Raw genomic sequence first — 25,201 nt, forward strand, 5'->3', positions numbered from 1 at the left:
CAGGCATGGGCAGAAAGAGCAATGTATGCAATGTGCTCTTTTAAGTTTTATACTAATGAAAACTATATTCTGTGGCCGTGCTAAAAGATAGACGGGCCGTTTTTGTCAGTAATGTTAATTTATTTATCCTAAACTTTTTATTATTTTGTTGTATTTTTGACAAAGAAGCCAAAGAAAAAGTGTGACCTGTTGCAGATGTCTTACCTGATAGAAGATCTTCTTGAGGTTTACGGGAATCTTTTGAGGTTGATGAAAGGTCCATTGAACTTGGGTTGGTGGCTGTTGAGACTGAACACTGGGGTTTAAGTTGGGCTTCTAGTCCATGACTGTGGTTGGATGGCTGTCTGGAAAGTCCTTGTTGTCTATTTAAGTGAAGATACGAACAAGACATCATCCAGCAGCAGAACAAATAGCTCTGGCTTATTCCTATAACGGTGTTTCTCATGGCCGTCTGTGTTTAAAAGACCTCTTTATTTGATTTTTTTGTGCTGGAATCATTTGTGTTACCTACCTTACCTAATTTCCACTGTACATTGTACACTGTACTGACCAGACTGCTTGTCTTCCCATACAGAGGAAGGCATCTCGGAGGAGGCAGCCCACATTGAGACTGCCACCCAGCAGACCTTGCACTACACGCTGGCCAATCAGCAGGTCCAGTTCCACCGCATCGGTGAAGATGGCCAAGTTCAGGTGGTGAGTGCCAGACCATTTGATACATCTAAAGCTCTTAGTTAGGATTCTTTCCCCCCAAACTCTGACGTACTGTTTGTCAGTGATTGGTTTCTATTGAGTCAACTTGGACTTTGTTTTCCTTGTTGTACCTTTTTGTAAGTGAATGGACTCCGAAGTCAGCATTGCCAGCGGAGAAGAACGTAATTTCAATTATAAAAGATGTTTTTTATAATTTTGGCAAGTTGTCATAGCCAAATGATGCTACTTACCCCGCATTAGGGAAGCTGAGTTAAATATTTTCTAGCACCGAGCTTATCAAAGTTTCACATTTTCTAAAGTCTTTTTTAAAGCAATGCTCAAGCATTGGTGTGCATACTCTGTTTGTTTGCTGCATGATTTCTGCTAGTCATACTGGTTTTTAGAATATTCCTACCTAAAGAGATTTTGGCGCAAATGAGGAGAGACAAAAACCTCAGTCCTCATTTTTTGTGAATATGAACCCAAAAATGAATATGATTTGAGAGTTACAAAACACAGGTGGGTGCCTTAAAAAGTCATAGCCAGAATTTTCTACCTGTTTGTAGCCACATTATATAACTGTACTGTAATTATGTGTAGATTTCAGAAAATGGTGCCTTCACACATTTTTTTGATGGGTTCACATTGCTTCACAGTTGTGTAATTGTTTGTTGCCTTTTCTTCATGTGTTTTGCAGATTCCACAGGGGCAGTTGCACATTGCCCAGGTACCCCAAGGAGAGGAGGTGCAGATCACACAGGACAGTGAGGCAAGTGTGTTTTTGTGCATATGTGAAGGAGGTTGAGAAACAGCTAACCTATTTACTTGAGTCAGTCTCCGTGGAGTATTGAATTTTTCAAACAAATACCTCGCTTTGCAGAAGGTTTCCAAAATAGAACATAATTGTTACAGTTCATACAGTTTGCAGGCAAGGGAATGAATGATGTTTACACTGTGATGGAACAAATACATGCTCAAAGATGTAAACCTTTGAATGATCTGTCAAATGTGACAGACATGGGAAAAGAGAAAAGCTTCCTATTAGTAATTTAGGTCAGTAGAAGTGCTTTTTTACTGAGACAAGCACTGACCAGCACTTTACTCAGATAGTCACCTACAGAATGATAAAGCATTTTTTCACAAGGGAACGATTGGCCTCATTATTTAACTTTGGTCATTTCCAAGTGGTCATTGAGTTTCATACATTTTTAAATCACACTTTTAAGATGATCGAATGAGTCAGTTTTATTAGTCACATAAGTTTAATTAAAATCATTGAAAGGGATTCTTAAGTGCTTTTTGAGCACTGCATGCTTTTGTTGAATCTGACAGCATATGCAGAGTTTTATGTGTCCACATAATGCTCAGGTGACTCATGTACCCATCGGGCATCACTGCATGCTCACACAGCCAGCCCGTTTTACAAATCAGACTTTAACTCCAAACCAAACTAAACAAACTGGAGGAATTTCTGCATCAGCATCATTGTTAATGATATTTCAAGGATGTGGGAGAACAGTATATTTCAAGACGCCAGTCTGTATACACAGTCCTACGTGTAATCAAATACTGTAGATCATGCATGTCATACATGCGTGACAACTTGACATTTGTGCATAAGCAATTGACACCTTAACCGAGTGTATTTCTCATTTCCCATTCAGTTCCAGTTTTAAGGGACCTTTCAGGAAGAAATGCACAGCTGAGTCAGAGAGTCAGAGTAAATTGGAGGCAGGAAACCTCTAAAGCTTTTCCTGCTCTTTGTGTCTGAGCCCAGATTTTTTTTCTCCTCTCCTCTTCCTATTTCATGATATTTGTTATTTTGGGGGAGTTCAAAGCTTAGCAACAAAATCCCAAATCTGCCAACTGCCACTCGCAGAATATGTTTTCATTGGGAATGGGGCGTTTTCATCAAAGACGTTGTGTTTTAACATGCTCGGAAAGGAAATTAGCCGTTTCAGAGATTGCACTGCTCTCTGGCCATATGAAAGATCAGACAGCATTCCATACATGAAATACAATTAGCAACAGAAAACAGCTGAGGCTGGTGACTGGCTTGTATAATATCCTTTCTCACAAGGTTTTGCGAACATCACTGCAGACTTCCAAAAGTTTTAGAATGTGCACTCCATTGTAAGTAGATTATTAGTGTGCCAAAAATTATTCCAATATGAATACAAGTGCATGTCATTTAGTTCTGCCAACTTCTACATGCTCAATTACTGAGTACTGTCTGAGCATGCAGGGATTGACAGAAACAAACAGATCTGACACTTCTCAGATGTTGACACTGGCTTTCGGCATAGCCTTGATAAGAGGAGATCAGCTTACCTCTGTTTAATGACTTGAATCCCAGTGTGACAAGGTTCTTAACCTACCACATTAGTCAAGGCAAACAGAAAGATGCTTTTTTAAACTTTGTATTTATATGGTTTTAAATTTGCAGATTAAAGTCGTACATTTATGATGTTGCATCATTTAGTAGACTCACGTGTAATTTCTCCATTGTAGGGAAACCTCCAGATTCACCAGGTGCATGTTGGTCAGGACGGGCAGGTAAGAATACATGTGTTGTAAAACAAACTGATACTATAAAACACTCATTAATCCAGAAGTTAAATGATGATGTACAAAGTATCACTGCTTAAAACAAAGGCTGCAGTTGAGCTGCATTGCTGTAAGTGTCAAAGCTGCCATATGGAACAATCAAAATGGAGGTTAGATGATGGAGCAACCAGTAATAAATATATGAGAAGTTGTTTCATCTTGTTACAGCACCTTATTAGAATGTGCCATGAATGTAATCTAGTATATTGTCAGGTGCATTTTGCCACTGTACATCTTAGCAGAGCCCACTATTCCCTTTGATGTTCCGATTATACAGTCATTTAAAAAAGAAAGTACGCCTTCTTTCAGTTCTAACGTTTTATGCATCTGAACATAAACTTAGGTGCATTCGAATTCAGATGAGCAACAACACATAACATATCACATCATGTCATTATATGTTCAGCAAAAAACTAACCAAAATACGGAAGCAGTGTGTGTGGAAGACAATCCGAACACCCATACTTCTTCCATATGAATAATAGAAAGGTAATTGCAGCCTAATGCTTAGTTGGTCGTCAGAAAGTGTGACCACTTTGGCATTGACACAGTGGTATGTAGAGAAGACTTCAGAAATGCTCATGGATGAATAATTTTGCAATGATCTTGAAGAAAAGCCTTCCCAGACTGATGGGCAGCAACACCCCATCAATCTGGGAAGGGTTATAAGGCCCATTTCCAAAGTATTTGGAGTCTATTATTCTGCATGAGATAGATTATTCACGAGTAGGAAATATTCAAGACAGTTTCCAATCTTCTCAGGAGTGAACCTCCCAGCAAGTTCACCCTGAGGTCAGACCGTGCAATGCACTGAGAAACTGTAAAAAAAACAACAACCCATGAGTTACATCAAGGACTCTACAGGCCTCAGACAGCCAAAACTGAATGATGCAACAAAACAATGATTAAAAACACACCAGTAAATCTCCCACAGGATGACTGAAAGAAGATAATAGAGGTGTTGCAATGGCACAGTCAAAGGCCAGACCTCAACCTGATTGAAAAGCAGTGGTGGAACCGAGAGCAGCATGCATAAACTAAGGGCCAAAAACCTCAATGAATGGAAGCAACGCTGTAAGAAGCGTGGCCCAAATATCATACAGAAGACAATGATTGCAGCGAAAGTGGTTTCAACGAGCTGTTGAATCAAAGGATATAATTAGTTTTTTACTTTATTCAACACATTACTAAAAACAAATCAATAACGTACAACCAACAGCCCCCCCCCCAAACACACACATACACACTGCCCAGCTATGGTTGTTGTGTTCCTCATGTGTCTGTGATTTTTTGTTCACCTCTCTTCCCTCCTCGGTTTTGTCTTCTCACTGGAGGCCCTTCCTGTTTCCCTGTTCTATCCTCTGAGATCCAAGTGAGTCTCGATCAAAGCAGAGCTGGTCTGTCTACGATCCTTGCAGACTACATATGGGTGCCTGTAGACAGCAAAAGTTTCTCATTCATCATCTGATCCTGTTTGTCTAGGAGCAAGGATTTAGGGAAGGAAGTTCTGTCTAACACTCACTGTCTGCTGGCTATGCCATTCATTCGGTTTGGAACAACAAAACAGGTGTTTTATGTAACAGCTGTAGAGGGTCTTTTATCACGAATGAGGTGACACATATTTTCCTACTCATAGTAAGTTGCTCGTTGTTACATTTATGTTTATGCATTTAGCAGACGCTTTTATCCAAAGCGACTTACAAATGAGGATATAACATTACAGCTAACATCAAAGCTCACAATAAGGTACATAGAAGGAAACCACTAGTCAGGCTCTGTCAGAGGTGACAGGGGTGACAGTGTAGAGATGGAGTGCAGGCAGAGAGGGAAGCACAGGTAGAGAAAGTGCAGTAGAGGGGGTAGGGAAATACAGGGTAAGTGCTAGGGTGGGAGATGCTCTCTGAAGAGCTGGCTCTTCAAGAGTTTCTTGAAGATAGACAGAGATACCCCTGTTTTTGCAGCACTTGGTAGGTCATTCAACGATTGTGGAACATGAAAAGAGTCTAGATTGTCTTGAGCGTGGTGTAGGTACTGCTAGACAATCCTTTGACGAGCGGAGTGACCGAGTTGTGTAAGAGCAAGAGCATTCAAGTAGATCGGAGCCGTTCCATTAAGGTTTTTGTAGGCTAACATCATCAGTGTCTTGAATTTTCTTTCTTTCTTTTTTTTCCTTGAATTTGATGCGGGTGGCATGACGTGACGGGGGGTGACATGTGCTCTTTTAGGCTGATCGAAGACCAGACGCGCTGCAGCGTTCTGAACCATGTGCAGAGGTTTTACAGCACAGGCTGGGAGACCAGTTAGGAGAGCATTGCAGTAGTCAAGGCGGGAGATGACCAGGAGACTGCACCAGGAGCTGGGTGGCGTGTTGGGTTAGGTACGGACGGATCTTTCTTATGTTTAGCAATGCGAAGCGGCACGATCAAGCGATGGAGGCAACTTGATCTTTAAAGGTTAGTTGGTCATCAGTCATGAAGTTTCTAACTACCTTTGATGGAGCAAGAGATAGAGGTTCAGTTTGGATGCAGATGCTGTGTCATAAGTTTGGTTGGGAAGACAAGCAGTTCAGTTTACAGACTATTTACTCATCAAAATCCACAACCATTGTTTGCATAGTGTAAAATGATGGCACTTTTCAGAGCTACATTATTACTCAGATTACCCTTATTGGATCGTATTTCAATGTCTTTGCAGTATCTTGTACAAACACTGCCTTTTGTGTTTGAAGGCAACATAAGATCATATTACTACTAACTGCCAAAGTTTTTACAGCCGCAAGTTCAATAAGAAATAAGGGATTTTTCTTTAGATATGCCAACAAGGAGACCTAAGAGGCTTAATGATGTAATGGAAGTAACAGCCTATTGATCCAGTTAGTAAATTTGTGTTTTTATTGATTCTTTTCTTTTTTTTCATCTTATTCTTTTTATTTGGTTAAGTATTGAAGTGGCTTTTTGTAACATTACTTTCTAAGGAATTAGTGGACCTCCAATGCTGGACTTAAAAACAAAGAGGATCATTCCTCCCTCCCGACAATACGTAAAAATCTGGGTTTGAGAGGAGTTACAAACCACCCACCAATTGCAGCCATGTGCTCTCTGCTGCTCAGTTCTTCGTTTTTATAGTCTGATTAAGATCTCAGTGATTAAGTTGCCTTATAAGTTCAAGATGCAATTGGCTATCTTTGAGTCTACACATTTAAAAAGTGTGAATGCATTTGCCATATACTGCCTGAAAAAATTATCAGATACTTAGGCTTTGAGTTTGTGAGGGTTTTTTGTTGTTGTTTGTATCGTTTATTGCCTGTTAAGCTTTGTGTGTGTTTTCAATTGCTTGAGGTAGTCGCCACACATCCTCATCCTCTCTCTCTCACACGCTCAAACACACATGCTTGTTCATGTCCTCAGATGACCTGCTTGCTGAGCCTGACAGCAGAATTCCTCTGTGTCTCTCTTATGATCTTAAACAAGCTTTGGCCTGAGTATTGTGAAGATCTTGTGCCACAACACGCATTTTGAGCAGTTATTTATTTAAGTTCATGAACTACTCTTGTAGATTTCCATTGACTCTGTCAGGTTTTAGCGTCTCTCGTGTGGTCCGTACTTTGACCTGGACAACGTACATTAACAAATGAACACAGTTTGAAGCTGCAGTTTCTAATGTTTGTTGGTCTTAGTCCTTTGTTAAACAGACACCAACATATTCCTGGGTATGAGAACTAAAAACTGCGGGCCTATATTCCATGGCAGTCTCAAGAGAGCCTAGTCCAATAAAAAGCTCCTTTATTTGGTGCATAAACTCTCAGCTCAAATCTTGGCTGCATTTGAATCCACTGCCTGAAATAATTGTCGCATGCTTAGGCTAGCTTCACACATACATTTGTGCTGTTAGTCTCCTTCAGGGTCTTGCGTGTTGTAAGCATGATTGTTAATTATCTCTGCTGATTTCATCCCTTTCTCATCACTGTAGATGGTTTCTTGTTAACATTCATATTTTTTGGGTGTCAGGTCAGTTTTATGGCCTTATTATTATTATTGTTGTTATTTTTAAACAAATAGCACATGTTGTCCGTTCCCCTCAAAGCTATTGTTCTGTTGTCACTGTTCATACATTATATTGGTGTTTTTATTGGTAATTATTTGCTATGAGTTTCCCCCTCTTTTTAGGAGCTTATAACGCCACTATTTTCTCAGTTTAATTCTAATTCTGCATGGGCCAGTTCCACACTGTCTTTGAGATGCATCATTTCTGTAATCAGGAGTGCAATTTTCTGTCCGCGAGTCACATTTCTGACTTGCCAATAAAATGTGGCTAAAGCTGCAAAATATGCAATATGCATATGGAAAATATGCAAATGCATTGTCTTGCATTGTCATTAAGAGCTATCTGTATAGGCAAGGCTGTATGTTCAGATAAATGTATATAAATAATTAGTCATGAAACTGCTATATTTTCTATTAGACATGCTGAGAAAGTGTTGCATTCACTGTCTTGCTTTTGTCTGTAACACTATCTGTGTTAAAGTAAATCAGGCTATATACAGAGTAAACTAGTGCGAAGCAGAAATTATTTACTCCTCTTAATGTTCCAGAGCAAATTTTGAGAATGTTCTTTCACAAACAGGATAAGTGATTGAAATTTGAGACCTTTTTAGAGGAAAAAGAGGCTAAACCATTCGGAGGAGTTGGATGTTTCTTGTTGTTGAGGGGAGGTAAAGATCTTAAAATGTTGACAGGGCTGCGGACTTACCTCTGTGTATATACTGTGTCCCAGCTGTCATCCTCTGTATTGCCACTGGAGACTGTCTACATGCAATGAACAGAGTTGTGTGTTTGTCTAACTGCTGGTGTCGACAATTCATTTTTGTAATATGGCTTCAGAAGTCTGTGTATGTTTCCGTGTCACTTGGTGCCTATTGAGCTCTGAACTTAATGAATCTGTGCCAGTTGAAAGTCGGAGTGAAAGCAGTGGAAAGGGATCCAAAGTTCCCTATAAAGACCCTCTAATGCAGACAGAAAAGAGAAGGCAGACCCATGAAACTATAAAATAGCTAGTCTTTTACTGCACTCTCTGTCTTTCATAGCCTCTTATCTTGTGCGCTCCTTTCTTTGTGCTGTGATCTTAGCCTGTGCTGATGCAGACCAAATGGGGGGATTGGAAGATGAAAGGAGTGACTGATGAGGAGGGGGGAGGGGAGGGGGGAGGGGGGGGGGGTAATGGGGAGAGGAAAGGGAAAAAAAGAGGGACTGTCTGGTGGACAAGTTTTGTCCCATTTATGACTAAAAATGAGCACCAGCTGATCTGCAAATTACACAAAAACAGCTGTAATACAAACACATGGCACTAGGAGCAACTAAAAACACTGAGGAGGACTGTTCTGTCTGCTGGAGCATTGCCTGGCTCAAACAATGGCCTCACATGACCTTAGCAGTCTTTACAATCACATCGTTAATACAGTGAGTTCAATAGGTGTTCAGAGCCCATTTCTACATTTTCATGTTGAATTAATTAAAAGTATAGAATTTTGTTTTAAATGTTGATTTATTTATATATATATATATATATATATATATATATATATATATTATTTACAATAATATTCCATAATACATAATAACTACTCTGGAGAAGTCCTTTAGACAACAGCTAAAGCTTACAGTCTTTTTAGAGAGCTATTTCCTTCAGCTTTTGAATTTTGATAAACTATATGCTGAATAAATGAAAACCCCAAAACTTAGTCAATGCCTTGCAGATTATTTATTAATTGACAACATTTTGATTCCACTTTTGGGCTTTTATCACGTAGTCAGTTTTGGCAGTTTGCCCCATTCTTCAAGGACCATCGGACGCTCTGTTTAAGCAACTCTACTCATGTGTATGAGGCTGAATCAGTAGTGCCATAGTGATGTGCTGCCACAGCAACACTGCAGGGATGGTTTTAGCAAGGTAATAACAAGTATGTGATGTTTGCCAGATGTGATATTTAGGGTTCTTCCCATAGTTTTTTTTCCCTCATCATTCCAAAGAACATATTTCCTCATGCTCTTAGAGTTCTTTCAATGCCATCTAGCATCTCCAAGTGGGCCGTCATGCCTTAAACTAAAGAATTAGTTGTGTACAGACTCTGTCATTCCTGCCTAATTGATGGAGTGCCTCCATCCCTGCAGTGGCGTTCTGGCACTCTGTTAGAGTGGCAGTCAGGTTCTTGGTCACTTCCCTGACCAAGGCCTGTTTTGCATGGTTACAATTTTGCAAGCTGGCCAATTTTAGGAGGAGTCTTTGTTGTCCAAACTTCTTCTTGTAGATTTAAAATTAAAACCAGGTGAGGAATATACTAATCCACTAATGGCACAGTTGTGGCTGCTCACATGTGAGATGGCAAGCATACTATGAGCAGGTTTACCTCTCCTTAAGTTGTTGAAAATACTAGAGTTGGGCTCTTTGGCTGTGTTAAAAGGAGAACGAGGAAAAGCTTTTGAGCTTACGTAACAGCCAGACATCATCTTATTTTCCATCCTGTAATTTTTGGAAAAGGCTTCTGATTCCAGAAAAAGAGGCCCATGATCAACATGTGGGAAATTAGCTATGGCCTGAAACCTCTGCTTGACTTCTTGAAGAGCCTCCTGTCTTTTAAAAAATGCTATATAAATGACCTCTTTCCAGAGCTAAAGGGTGGGGATAATGAAGGTAAAAATATGGGACAAAAAGGTTACAGAAGCTATGGTGTGGTTTTTTTAAAAAAAACAAGAGTTTCAAGAAGTTGTGCTTTGGCAGGTGTTGTGCTCGTGTCTTTTGACCTATTGTCTACCTTTTATTTGTTTCTGTAATGCACTTTGACACAATGTTTAGAAAAAACGAATACAAAGATTGTTATCATTAATCTTAATTATCATAGTAGAAGGTTCTAATCTTATATTTCTTTTAACACTTAAAGAGGGAGCTAATTATTTACCGCATTCCTTTCTGCCCCACTTTCCTCTCTCTCTGTTAGCTGTCAGGCCTCCTCTTCGTAGCAAACACAGTACCCATGTCATGTGTAAAGTGACTTGAAATGGCTGCTATGGCAATTTTTTTTCTGTGGAAATGGCATCATTGCTAATGAACTGACAACCATGAACTTAGTTAAATCTTGTTCTGTGCTCCAAAAAAGAAACATTTCTATTGTGCTACATATCTAACTTATAGTGACAACTCTTCAGTAAATTCTTTCATTAGATATTTAACATTTAAGAGTCTGGGCTGGCTAAAACTTTTAGCAAATCTGGCCTATTGAGTGTGGAAATTTGGGCGCAAATCTATAGTTGATCCAATAAAACCTACAGAAGAGCAGCAAATCCACTGTTGTGTACAGTGAGCCAGTTGTTTTTAGAGGACTTTTCCCTATCAGATGTGATGAACCCATGCCACGTCCATCCGAGAAATCCGGAACGTCTCAAGAGAGCTATAAGGCTTTACCAAATTCACTGATCCTGTCATCGGCCTGCATCGTTTATCGACGATGTACTTAAATGTTGGTCATCGAGGGCTTTGGATGTGTTTCTCTAATGTCTGAACACCATGGCCTCCTCTTCATTTCCTCCCTGTGGTTGAACCTCTGCCATCCTTCCCAGTCAGCACATGTGTCTGTGCATCTGTTGGACCATTCCAAGTGACGCTGTTAATGGTCAGTGTGGGAACTGGGTCAGAGAACGAGTCCAGCTCGGCACCGGTCCCTCAGCCTTTCTGCCAGGACATGTAAGCACAGCACCTGGAAGAATACAATGCGTTTTGTGTTAGAGTGAGATGAAAGAGAGCGAATAAAGACTTAATAAGAGGATGCCTTTAAGAGAGAAAATGAAGTGTTTATAATGGAGCTGAAGAGATAACAGATGGATTGCGGTGTTTGACCTCATGTTGGGCTTGAAGTGTTGATGTTATTGCGTTTGTGTGACAACAGCCAGAGGCACTAGCTCCACTGACACAGCTCTGGCATGTAAAGACAGTCTTGTATGAACCAATCTGTCCATTATAAACACAAAGCAGATGCAGTGTGTCGGCGTAACCTCACAGAATCAGGGTGGAATACGTGGTGGAGTCGGACTGCTGGCCCATGGCCTGAGTTGCTCACTTTTTCTGCTTAAGAATGTTGTTTCTAAAGTGTAAGCATTTGTTATGATGTCTGTGATTCACAGTTTTCAGGGAGGATAAAAATTAAAAGTAACAAGCGGGATGTTTTACGACCAATCTTCAGTATAAATGGATGTACCTAAACCTTCAAGGATTTAGAGGCCTTAAAGGGGATCATGTTTCAAAGGAGTAGTAGTCTGTTTTGTGTCCTGTTGGCATTATGGCCTGGAGATAAAGGGCCAACGCTAGGGGAGTCTTTTTTTTTTTGTTCTGAATGTGTATTTGGGTGCATATATTGGTGTGTCAGCATTTCAGAGCTAATGCAGAGGAGGGTACCCCCACTTGCATTTTCTTTTGTCCTTGCAGGCAAAGTCAGTGTTGTTGGCTCTGTCAGTAGGAAGGACCAGATGTTTTAGATATATTTCAGTATGAGTCAACATCATCACAGGCCTGTTGCAACCCTTGCTTACAAGTCACAATACAGAACTCCATTATCAGTTTCAGTGCGACGCGAGTATCTAAGACTCTTGGTTGGTTATTATCAGTTTAAGGTAGAATCGCTGCCATTTACCTGTCTTTCTGAATTTTATTGGATAATTAAACTGAGAGAAAGGGCAAGATAAGTGGAGATGGGAGTACAAATGCTAGAATGTGTACTGGCAACAGTAAAAGTGAACGTACCTGATAATTATGTTGTTTTGATGAGTTACAGAATACGGCCCCACAAGCTGGGTTAGAGGATGGATACCATCCACAGCTGAACTAAAATCTGATCCAGAACTGTTGAGTACTTGGCTGCTGAGACTCAAAGCCACTCAGTGCTTTGGAGCTCACTTCAAGAGCCACTCTCTGGAGATTTGTGTGTAGGTCAGTGAGTCTCAAGTCATTTGGTCATGTTCTCTATTCAATTCCATTTTCCAATGCACTTCTCCAATTTATTGATCTTCAAAGGGAATTGCCAGAGCTGACAGCTGAAGAAAATGTATCAGTTTAAGGAAGGAGATGTTGGATTTAAGAAAGGCCTCCTTCAATGTACACTGGTATATTCTGACTCGATTTTAGATAAAATGACTTATTTTGACGGGTGTTTTGCGTGATGTGTTATTTTGTCAGTTGAGTTTTACAACCAGTATATATCATCTCCTCTGGCTCCACTGAATCAAACAGGATAATTGGAAACACGATAAAGTCAACATCTTAAATCAAGAAATTTACTGACATTGTAAAAATGCCTCCATTCATTTGGCACGCCAAGTTTGTGTTTGTCTTAGAGAACAGAGAAAGCCTTCAATGGCATTCTGTTCTTTTTTTTGTTTTTCGGTGGCATGATTTTAAAAAAAAAAAAAAAAAAAAAAAACGTGGCTGTTATTTTTGTCATCAAGTGAAGCTGGTTTTGTCTTAAAACCTTGCTGAGCCTTTCCTCGATGGGAGTTGCAGAGCAAAGGATGCAAGGGAGTGTTTGATTGGTTGCAGGTGTTGAGCTTTGGTGTAGAAACAGTGTCAGGGTGTGGGTGGCACTCTCAGGTCACAAGTTCATTTGTAACATTCCAAATTAGAATGTATATCACAGAATCAAATGTAAATAGGAGATGGATGCACAAATACACAGCACATTTAGCATGTTTCTGCAAGTAAGCAAAATAATTCCCACATAGCAGAGGAAGAAAACAGTATTGTCTGGCTTCTGTTTCAACTCTTGTTGATTACCATCACAAATTTTACATTTAGTCATTGAGCATTACATGCTGAGGCCCAGCTAAAGTCAGTACAACCCACAGACCCAGATGTCAAATGATAGGCACAGTTAACGAAGAAAGTATTTAAAACGGTGTGTTAATTTCTTACAAAAAAGCTGTTTGATGGTTGCAGCGTTAAAGTGCATCTTCACAGCAAAGTTGCAGCCAGGTCTCCCCACTCCCTCCACTTGGACCCCACCTACCCACCCGGAGCTAATGTTCCTGCATGGACATCTGTCTGGGGTTGGCAATCACAGATGTTTTTGACGGCTGTTAAGCTGAGAGGAAGTTTCAGGCACTCCAAAGTCCAAATGTTTCTTTTTTCATTTCCCTGTTTTGGTTCAAGCTTTTTTTTTGTTTGTTTTGCTGGTTCCTATCATTCCTTTGGGAATGATAGGAACCAGATTTGTGTGGGTCTCTTTTCTTGAAACATAACGTGTCCATGGATTTATTTAGAAGATCAGGTTCCAGTGTACTTTTGGCAGAAACAACAAAATGGTGAAAAAACAAAAAGGCACACTAATCAAAGAACAGCAGAGTTTAACTGAGAACTCCTATAAACCCTCAAGTTGGTGTTACCTTGCACCGTTTTGTGCATCTGGGAGGCTGATTTTTGACTGCTGTGTTAATCAGAGATTGTGTGTCCGCAATGGCAGGAAAACGTAGTTTTGTTCCTGGACAACATACTTAAAACCCCCATTTTTCAACTTTACTACTTTCATGTAGAGTGAAAGCATTTTAAGCTTCTCTGACACGTTGAGATGGAGAAGCCTTACTTATCCTGCGGGTTATTTTCCTTTTCCACTCTTTGAATCTAGAATGTTTTTTGCATTATGCTGGTGTTGTTTTTCGTCTTTGTGTCTTTCCTTTTCCCATTGCTGTATTTCTTTGGTGCCCTGGATCGTTATTGAGAACATTACAGCATCAGCAAAAGATTTATGTTGTCGCACCCCCCCCCCCCCCCCCCTCACAGACACGCACACACACAGGCGATGGCTGCTAACAGAGCCTGCAGAGGATTTAAGATGCTCTTTTTCAGTGCTCTTCTCTTCAGCTGTGAAGCTGAGGCAGTCTTGCCTGTTTGATTGGCTCTTTGGCCCTATTGCATGAAGGCAATCCTTAAAAACATTAGATCAACAATGATGCATTTAGGAGCTGCTGATAGCCTGTCTTTTTGACTAATTGACATCAGTGCATCAAAACCACATTAGATAATTCTGAATTTTAAGTGAAACGTAATGACATTATGTAATCAAAGTAAGATTTATATGCTCCACAAAAGGCTCCTAAACATTTCTCAACTGGCCGTTCGACGCATTTGTTTCAGTAACAATTTGATGTTGATGAAACCTAATGTACAAGTGCAATCGTTTTTGCCTCATTAAACCTTTTCTTTATACAACATTGTAATTATTTTTGCATTATTGCCAACTAGCTAATGATGATTATGTCCAATTAGCGGAGTGGGATGTAATTACCATCAGTACTCACTGAATTGCTTTATTAGGCTCAGCTGCCTTTGATATGAACTTTCAGCCCTGAGGTAATTATAGGCAATATATGTATTTGTTTTGCTTGTTTTTTTGGTATATCTTTTGATTTTACATTCACTTTGTGATTGCTGTCAACTGACTCATACTTTAAGGCCAAGCATTACACCCAAAGAGAGGAGGAAACTTGTTTTGTCAAAGAAAGTCGTGGGACAGGATGTGAAGCCGAGAAGTTCCTGTGTGATCGCTGCAGCGATCTCACACACCATTCCAACTCTGGAAATGCTTTTGTGAGCCTTTGTGTGCTGCTCCTCACAGCTGAGAATGCAAACTGCTCTCAAATGGAGGTTAAATCTCTAATTGAGTGAGACAAGTGTTTACGATCTCAAATGTCAACCATAGCATCCCTTAAACCCCGGTAATTGTACACTTAGATACACCAGTTGTATTGTACTGAAATATCATCATCATCCTTGAGGTTGCACTCATACACTCAGATTGTAGAGAGACAAACACTTGGCAGAGGCTGCTTTTGTTGCCTAATAAAGGATTGTGACAGAGTGGGGATAAAGATGCATGCATGTCTCCCATGAAGAAACACTTAAGCAGCTGGTTTTGCATTTGGTTTCCCACTCTTCCAAATTAGCTGTTTGTGCACTGCATGACTTAAGTCTCAAAGGGATGGTACCTATTTGTTGAGAGATGCATCAATACCGTTCATTATTGTTTTCTAGATTTGCATTTTGCTGAAGCCAAGAAACTGTCAGTTTAAAACAGGGGGCATATCCAGACTATCTCTGTCCAGCTGTGTTTTTGTGAATGCTAAACTAAGTGGCTGCTGGCACTCACAAGCGGAACTGATATTCTCTTCTAACTCTTGACAGGAGTATAAGAGTGTTTCTCAACAACTTGAATTATTTGTTAACTGTAAGATTACTGTTTACACCAACCCTTCAGGGTAATGCTCCAAATGATTGTGTTTTATGGGTCACCAAACGCTGTGATTCATTGGATCCAGCTGCGACAGTCCCCGACTATATCAAGAGCCTAACCCAGTCAGTTCCCAACCACTCTGTTCATGAAGTTTTATTGTTGTGTGATCAGATGAGTCAGGCAGACCTCTCATGCTAATGACTTCCATCGGGCTGAGTGGGCCTGGCACATTTTGGAGATGAGGCAGGCGAATTCGTGGTAAAGCTGGCAAAGTGTCTTCTTGGTGGATTCAGGCTGAACCTTTGAAACCCATCACCACCTCAGAACTTCAAAGAAACAGTGGGACAAGGGGTTGTGTGGCAGTGTGGGACATTATCTCCAATTGAGGTTTGGGTTTATCTGCAGGGTTACATATTCATCTTTAATTTTTTTTCTTTTCTGTCTGTAAGGCATTTCTTAGTCAGTTCCAGCATCAAGCACAGCTGGAACGAGCCTGAGCAGAGACCTCACATAACAAAATACATATGAGACCTTCAAGACTTGGGATGTTAGGAAAGTTCAATTCAAAGCCGCAGAACAAGGAAAGAAAATAAATGAGACCATGCTGTCACCTCATGTGAGAATGCCCAACTTTACAAGGGTTATCATTTCTCTCTGAGAAACTTTGGGCCATTCTGGAGGGTTGTCTTCTTTGTCTCTGGCCTCTGTCTGATTACAATGAAAATGCACGAGCAAAAGCTGAGTAAATATTTCAATCTCTCCAACTTTTCCTTCTGCTGTCTGTCAGTGTTTTTGCGTTGACAGGATGATTGCATGTCAATTTGTAAGTCTGTGGTCACATGGGGGTTATGTTTTTCAAATTTACAGCAATACACTGCTAATCTAAGAGCGTCTGTGTGTGCATGTTTGAAAGAGAATTTGTGCAAGTGTGCACATGCATCTATATGCTGGTGATGGCAGTTTATCTATGATAGTACCCTGAAGAAATTATTGGAATACTCTGCAAGACACTGCACTGTAGTTAGTGCATCAATACCACAAGAATCAAATGCTGCCTTGCTGGCTTTCAACACAGTGGAAGATTAAGATCCCCCCACAACATCTCACAAACCATCTCCCAATTCAATCTATTTATTTGTTTGATATTACTTCACTGCAGTGAAGTCAAATTAAAATGAAATGGCATATCATGTTATGGAACCCTGGAAAACAAAACTTAATTAAATTGAATGGATGATAGAGCTCCTCTTCAGTTTGATGTATACACAGAGGACTGAATGCGGAGGAGTGAGAACAGAAGGGCTGAAATGTTTGTGTCACACCACAAGGTGCTTTCGTCACTTTAATATGTCTTATTACATTTGTTTCATTGTGCTTGTGCTTAATGAGATATTTGGTGACTGTTTTGTTACATTCCTATTTCAAGTTGAATGCACTTGCAAATTAAATTTAACTGATTTAAATTGCCACAGGCAACATACTGGGTGTGCCTCATTTAGATTTATTAAATTTTCAGAAGAGAGTAACTGACTAAAGATGATGCTGATAAATGGCCTTCTTCTGGAAGGGTTGATCATTCTGCTCTGCTCTCTCTTGCTCTCTCACTGCCCAAGGTGCTGCGTGGAGCTCAGCTGATAGCTGTCGCATCAGCTGATGGAGGAGCCACTGCAGTGGAGGGATCCTCTCTCCCACCTGACATCCAAGTGCAGTATGTCCAACTAGCTCCCGTTGCAGATCACACAGCAGCCGTTCAGGTGAAAAAAAAAACAACACACGCAACACAACAGACCATTATAGGATCTTATAGACATGTACACTGATTGTTCAGCTTTGCTGAAACTTTTCCAGTGACACATCAAGTGGAAGTAAATACAAGGATCACGTCAAATCCAAAAAAAGAGAAAAAATTACCTTTGAAGCCAATTCAAATTACCTTGTCATTCCAAACAGACAGCAACAGCAAATGAGACCACATCACCTGAAGGCATGAAAAATGGGATTTGAATGTAAATGAGACTTGATCGAACTTGATTAACTATCCTTGACAAAGTGCTGTGTCAAGTTCACACTTCACAAGAACTAGTTCAAAGTTTAGATTAAGTTTCTGCTCATATTTCTGTTCATCACTATTTGAAAAACTTAGTTCAAAACTAACTACTTCTCATTGTTTTGTCACATTTTATGTGATTTATATTTAGCATTGTGTTCCGGGTTGCTATGAAGTTGTTGAACATGGACACCATGGCCATCTGAGCAGTTATATTGGAGCAGATACGTGCAGCTTTCTGCATCTATATGTTCTATTACTAGCTATCAAGATATTCAAAGCCAAACTGTTATTTAAAAAAAGGATTTTTTTTATTCATAGCCTACTTCATTTGATCAGGTTTAACATTTGCATTTGAGCCCTGTCACAGTCATTATTGTGATCATTTAATGAGGAGCTCAAATCATTTTAGTCAGGTTGCCAAAGTGGGCCTTGCTCATCACTATGCATTCAAATATAAAACTCACTATTCAGCCTGCAGCCTTTCTTTCTCTTTTCTCTTGTCCTACAATCTGCAACTCAACACACTGATGTAAGAGCATTAGCCAGCAGAGATGCAGTGACAAACTCTTCTGTCTCACAGTTTCCATTAGCATGAACAATTAAGGTCACTTCAGCAGCATGTGAAAGAAATACAACCTCAGAAAAATCAGTCACAGCAAAATGTCAAAAGAAAGTCAGAATACAGGCCAGCAGCTGTGTGACAAAATCTTATGTGGGAGCGTGACACAGGTAAGGACAGAATTGGCGAACACGCAGTTATGAATGCCAAGGTTAAAATCAAGGTTCTTTAGCACAAGTTTCTTGTGTATACCTTGAATCCAAATCTAACCAAGCTAGTGACTGCTGCGAATAGGGCATCTGACAGCAAGGGAAAGACCATGTGACAGATTGGAAAGACAGCTGACCAGGAGGCAAAGACCCCAAAGGTGCTGCCATGGGCTAGCAATCCATGGTAGCAGTAGCGAGGACTGGCAGCTTTGTTAAAACCAGCATAAGCTACAAGTACAGTAAAGAGAATACCCCTAGGGTCAACGAGAGCAGGGGCGGAAGATGACTCACAGGCAGACTACATGGCAACTGATACTGGAACGAACATGACTATGAGGTGGAGATGTGACTCATTGAAGGATAGGGGCACAGACCTATTCTCTCGGGCTAGAACTGGGCAGAATAGTTCTCAGAGCAAAGAGAGTGTAGCTGGAGAAAATAAAAGTTGTAGGCTAGAGGGAAATAAGCTCCAGGTTTGTGTTTGTGGCTGGCAGAAAGTAACATCAGTTAGAGGCCTTAAAATTCTCAGGGAAGAAAGAGAGTCGAATGAAGTCCAACGGCAGATAGAAAACCACAGTCCGAAGGATATCAATAACACAGCTACGGAGGTGGAGGTGGAGGTTCAAAGAAGGGATGCAGATTATACTGAGGGGAATAGGCCAGTTAGAGAGAGAAATATGGAGCAGAAATCTAGAGTTAAGTGGCCTAGGGCAAATAGCAACAAAGAATGTGAGGCAGTCAATAAAGATTTGTCAATACTATTAAGTAGGTTAGGAGGAAATGCAAGTGATAGGCTAGAGAAGATGGGAGACATAATTTACTCCTATGGTGTAGAAAGATTTGGGGTGCAAGATAGAAAGAATATATTTAGTTAAGTCTAGACAGCTAAGGGAGATGGTGAAATTGGTTAAGAAAAGAAGGAACTTAGGAAAGCAATGGAAAAGAGCTACAGAAGAAGAGGGGAGGGAATTAATGTTTGCAGGAAAAATTGAGAAGCAGGCTAGCAATACTCAGAAGGGCTGAATATCTTAAGAAAAAGAGAAAGAAGAAAGAATATGTAAGGACTGCATTTTACAGGGACCCGTTCAAGTTTATTAAATAGTTGTTTAACCAGGAAAAGGGAGGGCAGGTTAAGGCAACAAAGTCAGAGGTGGAAGAGTCTCTAAGAAATACATATTCAGATCTCGAGCAGTGTAGAGTAGTAGGTCTTCCAAATAACATGCCACCATTATGAGAGATAGCTCATAAGATGAATGTTAGACCACTGTGGTGGAATGAGGTTGAGGAGGTAGTCAGGCGTGCAAAGGCTTCGTTGGCCCCAGGGCCAAATGGAGTCTCCTACCAGGTTTATAAAAGTGCACCTGATATCCTAAAGTTTTTGTGGAGGCAATTAAGAGAAACACTTTATTCCTAGAGCATGGCGTAGGGCAGGAGGCGTTCTTATTCCAAAGGAGAAAGAGTCTTCGGACCTGAGTCAGTTCCGTATGATCTCTCTCCTAAATGTAGAGGGGAAGATTTTCTTTAGTGTGGTTGCACAGAGATTAGCTAGTTATTTAGAAAAGAATAGCTTAATAGATACTACTGTGCAGAAGGCAGGAATACCAGGTTTCGCAGGGTGTTTAGAGCATACTAGCACGATTTGAGAAAAAAGACTTGTGTGTTATATTTCTAGATCTAGCAAATGCATTTGGTTCAGTGCCACATAGTCTTATTTTGAAAGCGTTTGATTATTTTAGAGTGCTTGTAGTAGTTGTTAACTTAGTAAGAGCATATTTTCAGGATATTAGACTGTGCCTAGGTACAGCAGGTTTCACGACAGGTTGGCAGAGGTTAGCAATTATTATGGCAGGGTGTACGATTTCTCCATTAGTATGGTGATGGAGATAATTATTAGAGCTTCCAATTGGGTTGTAGGTGGAGAGAGACTTCAGGATGGCATGCGCCTTACACCAATTAGGGCCTACATGGATGATATGACGTTGGTGACTACAACAGTGTATAACATGTATGAAGAGAATACTTGAGAGACTTAATAAAAATCTAAGGTGGGCTGGAATGAAAATCAAACCTACTAAGTCTAGAAGTATCTCAATAAGTAGAGGGAAATTAAGCAATAGAAAGTTTGTAATAGATTACAATAGATAGCAGTTTCGGAAAGATGTTTCTGAGGGACTGGATAGAATAGATAAATCAGGGCTTCCAGGAAAGTTAAAGCTGTGGTGTCTGCAATTTGGATTGTTTCCTACGTTGATGTGGCCACTGTCTGTGTATGAGATTCCATTATCAGTCGCTGAAAAAAATGGAAAGATTAGTTAGCTTTTACATTAGGAAGTGGCTAGGGGTTCCTAGATGCTTAAGTACTGTGGCACTGTATGGTAAAGGCATACTCCAGCTCCCAGTATCTAGTCTAGTAGAGAAGTTTAAATGTAATAAAGTTAGGACAGAGCTCCTGTTAGCTGGGAGTAAAGATGTGGTAGTTAGTAAGGTGGTTCCAAACCCAACCAAGGGGAGGAAATGGAATCCAAGAAATGAGTATTAGATTTTAGATAGGGGCAACATATGAGGTATTGCCAACTCCCCAGAACCTAAAACTCTGGGTAAGTGGTGACTCGCTATGTCCGTTATGTTCAGGTACTGCAACTCTAAGACATATTTTGGTTAGGTTAGTCTGTCACAAGTCTGGTATATGTGGTGACATAACCAAGTATTAAGAAGCTTAGCTGCAGGTATTGAAGATAAACAAAGGCAGGTGAAAATAGGAGGGTCTAAGGTGAAGAGAGTGTGGCAATTCAATTTGTTCAAGAGGGGGAGAAAGACAATAAAAATAAGACAATAAGGAGGCAAGGCAGCTTAGAGGATGCTTGTGATTGGGAGATGCAGGTAGACTTAGGAGGAAAGCTTGCTGTTCCCCAGGAAATAGCCTCTACAAGTCTAAGGCCTGATATAGTCTTGTGGTCAAGGAGTAGAATTAGAGTCTATTTCATAGAGCTGACTGTTCCTTGGGAGCAATGAGTAGCAGAAGGATATGAAAGGAAAAAGCTTAGGTATGTGGACTTGGGGGCAGAAGCAGAGCAGCGAAGATGGAAAGTTGGGATATGTCCAGTGGAAGTAGGATGTAGAAGATTTGTTGCAAAGTCTGTTGTCTCATAGTTGAGGGAGTTGGGTGTAAGTGGACAGAGTGTGAGGAAAATAGTGACAGAAATGTCAGATGAGGCAGTTAAGTCCAGTCAGTGGATTTGGAGAAGAAGAAGCAATAGTAGCTGGGGCCTAGCAGTGGGAGCACTTAGGGTAAACAGATTCTTGGAAGAAGCAAGGAATAAATAAAAAATGTATTTAAGTGGAGGGTGTGGCCTGCGTGAGCCTTTTGAAACCAGGTGGCCTTTTTAGGTGAATTGGTCTGTATGGCCTTGTTTTTGCTCGAATTTTTAGTGATTGTGGGACTTTTTAGGTGAGTTTGACTGCTGAATCTCCTAGTGTGTCTTGTCCTGCCTCCACCTCTGGCACCGTCTATCCTTTCTTTACCCCCTACCCGAACCAGGGTTTGTATCCCCACCCCGCTATGACTGGTGTGCAGTTGGTGAGAGGCTTGGGTAGCTTTTGGTTGTGGAAAAAAAGATGGTTGTTGTGTGAGGAGCAGTAATGACTGGCATTAGGGGAGTGACTCTTGGACGCCAGTGATCACTGTAGCCTCCTGGAGGTGTCGTGGGCCCAACTAGACGAAACACTGATGAAAGGAGGTTCCCACCTGATGACCCCAATGACATGTTGGTCAGCACTGCTCACTGGTCTATATAGGGATTATAGGGAATTATTCACTGATCTTTAGCACAAGTTTCTTGTGTTTATCTTGAAGCATCAATTTTCTTTACAGATGTTCTCTTCTAGTTTTCTGCTGTACGAAGATGTTTCTTTTACATCTTTCAGAAATAGCCGGCTGTCTTCTTTATTTATTTTTTTATTCCTATAATAAGCTCAACACTGCCTACAATTAACTTTTGACATCTTTGTTATCACCATTAAAAACCTACGCAGTTCCCTACGCTTAAATCTTTTTGACAGACAGCATTTAAGAGAAAAGTGATTTGTTGCGCTGTGGTGAATCAATTTTCTGCAGAGTTAAAGATTGCACCGTCATGTAAAGAAGTGGCCACAAATGTTTTCAGTGATTCAGTTTCAACAAGTTCAAGATCGACTTTTGACTATTTTTGTTGTTATGCTTGCTACAAGAAAAAAATGAGCATGTAACAGCGTTATGTAGTAACACAGTTGTTGTTGTACCGTTGATACCTTTGATGTCTGGAAAAAAGTAAGTGAACTCCTATTCTCATGACATCATACTACTGCTTAGAATAGAAAATAAACTTACTTTTCAGTCATCATTGCAGGTGTTTGGACAAATGGTAACTGAACATAAAACAGTTCAGGAGATGGAGTGTTACAAGGAGACGAGTAGTAATTAGTAGAAATGCCTAAAATCCCTTGATGATTGCGCCACATGTTGAATCAGGATGGTGTGCAGGCTGATTGGTCTTTGAAGTAGTCATTTAAACTCTGCAAGGGATTTAAAACATGAGCATCCCCCCTTCCAATTGTTCTTTCTTTTGTTCTCACAAATATGTTGAATATCACATTTCATTTTCTCCTCACTGCCCCTTTCCCTTGAATGCATGCTACACTGGGCGTCCTTTAGCTCTGACGCGAGTCAAGCCTTTGTTGTTTTGTTATAATATACATAAATGTCAAAATTTCAGATGATTTATGATTGCTTTAAATGTCATTACTGTTCTGATAAGGCTCTCCGAACAGACCTTGGAGTATTCACCTGCCTGTTAGACATACAGACAACAAATGCACTGGCCAGCATTGACCAGCATGCACATTTAGGGATTTCCCATGTTGCCCACTCAGTATGATCCCATATTGTTGTCCTTTTGTTGTCCACAGTTTCCTAGGTAACTGTTGTTTTTTTTGCCTGTGTGATCAGGAGTATAGTTATATCAATGAAGTTTTTTGGATGTGGATCACACATAAACTGATAACCTTGAAATACTATTTAATTGTGTATTCACAATAATCCCCACCCCATGAACTCGCTTCCAAGATCTGTGCTCCATGTTGTTTGATGCAGCTAGCAATCTAACTTGTTTGTTTACTCAGCTGATTTGTTTGAATGAACTTTTGGGTAAAAAAACAAACAAAAAAAACCCCAATTTTTTTCCTGATGTTTGATTCTACTACGATCTTGTTAGAAATCAACAAAGCTGACACGGATTCGATCACTCATCACTGTTTAGTCAAGTGTAGCCAGGGTTTAGGCCACGTGGATGGGCTTGATGACAGGATAACAGCACTCTGTAGCAACGAGGTGTCTGTCAACCGAACAAAATTTGCTGGTCTAAGTCAAGAGAAAGTTTAGTGCTGTTTATTTTATTCTTTTCATTTTTTTTTTTTTTTTAACCAATTCTGAGAAATGTTGAATTAAGAGACTGTCTCACATTCCAACACATGTGGTAGCATTTATACAACTTACTGAAAAATTACCCGGTCTGTATTTATTTGTCTCGGCATTTTCTTCTCTCTTTATTTAATTGTTTCCATTTCACAGATGAAGAATGGGTGAACGCACAGAATATTTTTGCATTTCATCAGACTTTTCTGCAAGCTGAAGATATTATCTGGCTAATTTCTGTCAAGTAGTTTATCATCAGCTTTACTCAGAAAAATTGGAATACATATGAAGAACATAAGACGTATAAAGACGGATGTATACATCAAATTATACTAGAATAGGTTTTGAATTTTGGGGGGAAAAAAAATCTGTATTTTCTGTACACTGAACACACTGATTGTCAAGCCAACTGATCTTTACTAACCAGGCAAATGCAGCTGACTTTTTAACCAAGGCAAAAAGTCTAACATCTCAGACAGTCACAGTAGACACAAATATGATTGTTTTTTCACACCGGGTTACCTACTATAATAAACCAGGCACACAAGGCAACTTGCACTAATTTGAGGGCATGTACTTGCGCGTGCATGACGAAGCAGCATAGTTGGTAAGCTGTCATAGTGTGTTTCATATCATTTGTTATGAATTTGACCGATTATTATTCATCAGTAGTAAATTAAGAGCAAGATCCCCACACTGACATTTTAACGTGTCCAGAATGTCAGTTCTTAGTGGAAAAGTCTTTTACCTGGCCTCTTTAAAGCTGATGCTTCCAATGTGTTAGGCTCACAGTGTGTTGTGGTGCAGCTGTGCTCCAGTCGAAGCTGTTGTGTAGTGACAGCATGCTGGGCTGTAGGGAGGATTAAATGCTGCAGGTGTCTTTGAGGGAACCTTTGGCGTGTGTTCGAGGAAGGAATGAGTCACTCTTCATGGTTATTGTCCAGGACTGAGTCATGGACCACTCATCTTTTTAGGGGTTTTTACACAAACTCAACCTCGCTCTGTTTGACATCGACCATGGAGATAGTCAGAAAGCATTGACATGAGAATGGCTTGTTTCTTGTCAGCCCCTCTCTACCTGCCACTTTGCGTCTTGTCTAAATCCTGTCATCGACTGTAACGTGATCATTCCTCAGCTCCCCTGTATTCAGTCCAGTTGCTGTGGCTGTCTCCCACAGTCACACAGGGGCTGGACAATGGCTTCATTCCATTTAATATCTCACAGGAAGAAATCTTAATGTGTTGGAGCTTTCTCAAATTACTTTTATGAGTATGGGGGGGATATCGTTTGGATTTATCTGCATCCATGTGTATTATTCCTACAGGATGTGAATATATTTATGCTTGTTATATGGGAGCTTTGTCTGGC

General features: G+C 40.3%; 1 protein-coding gene across 1 annotated transcript in view; it reads left to right on the top strand.

Moving 5' to 3' along the window:
• banp (BTG3 associated nuclear protein) overlaps window positions 1–25,201 on the top strand; it is a 38,428-nt gene that overhangs the window by 9,448 nt on the left and 3,779 nt on the right. Inside the window, exons 9-12 of the mRNA XM_072385568.1 lie at window positions 575–696; window positions 1,391–1,462; window positions 3,205–3,249; window positions 17,179–17,319. Coding sequence (XP_072241669.1) covers window positions 575–696; window positions 1,391–1,462; window positions 3,205–3,249; window positions 17,179–17,319 — 380 coding nt within the window. The remainder of the gene's footprint in view (window positions 1–574; window positions 697–1,390; window positions 1,463–3,204; window positions 3,250–17,178; window positions 17,320–25,201) is intronic.

The sequence above is a fragment of the Leuresthes tenuis genome, unplaced genomic scaffold (genome assembly GCF_036924035.1).
Source record: "Leuresthes tenuis unplaced genomic scaffold, fLeuTen1.0.hap1 SCAF_5, whole genome shotgun sequence".
NCBI classification, from domain to species: domain Eukaryota; kingdom Metazoa; phylum Chordata; class Actinopteri; order Atheriniformes; family Atherinopsidae; genus Leuresthes; species Leuresthes tenuis.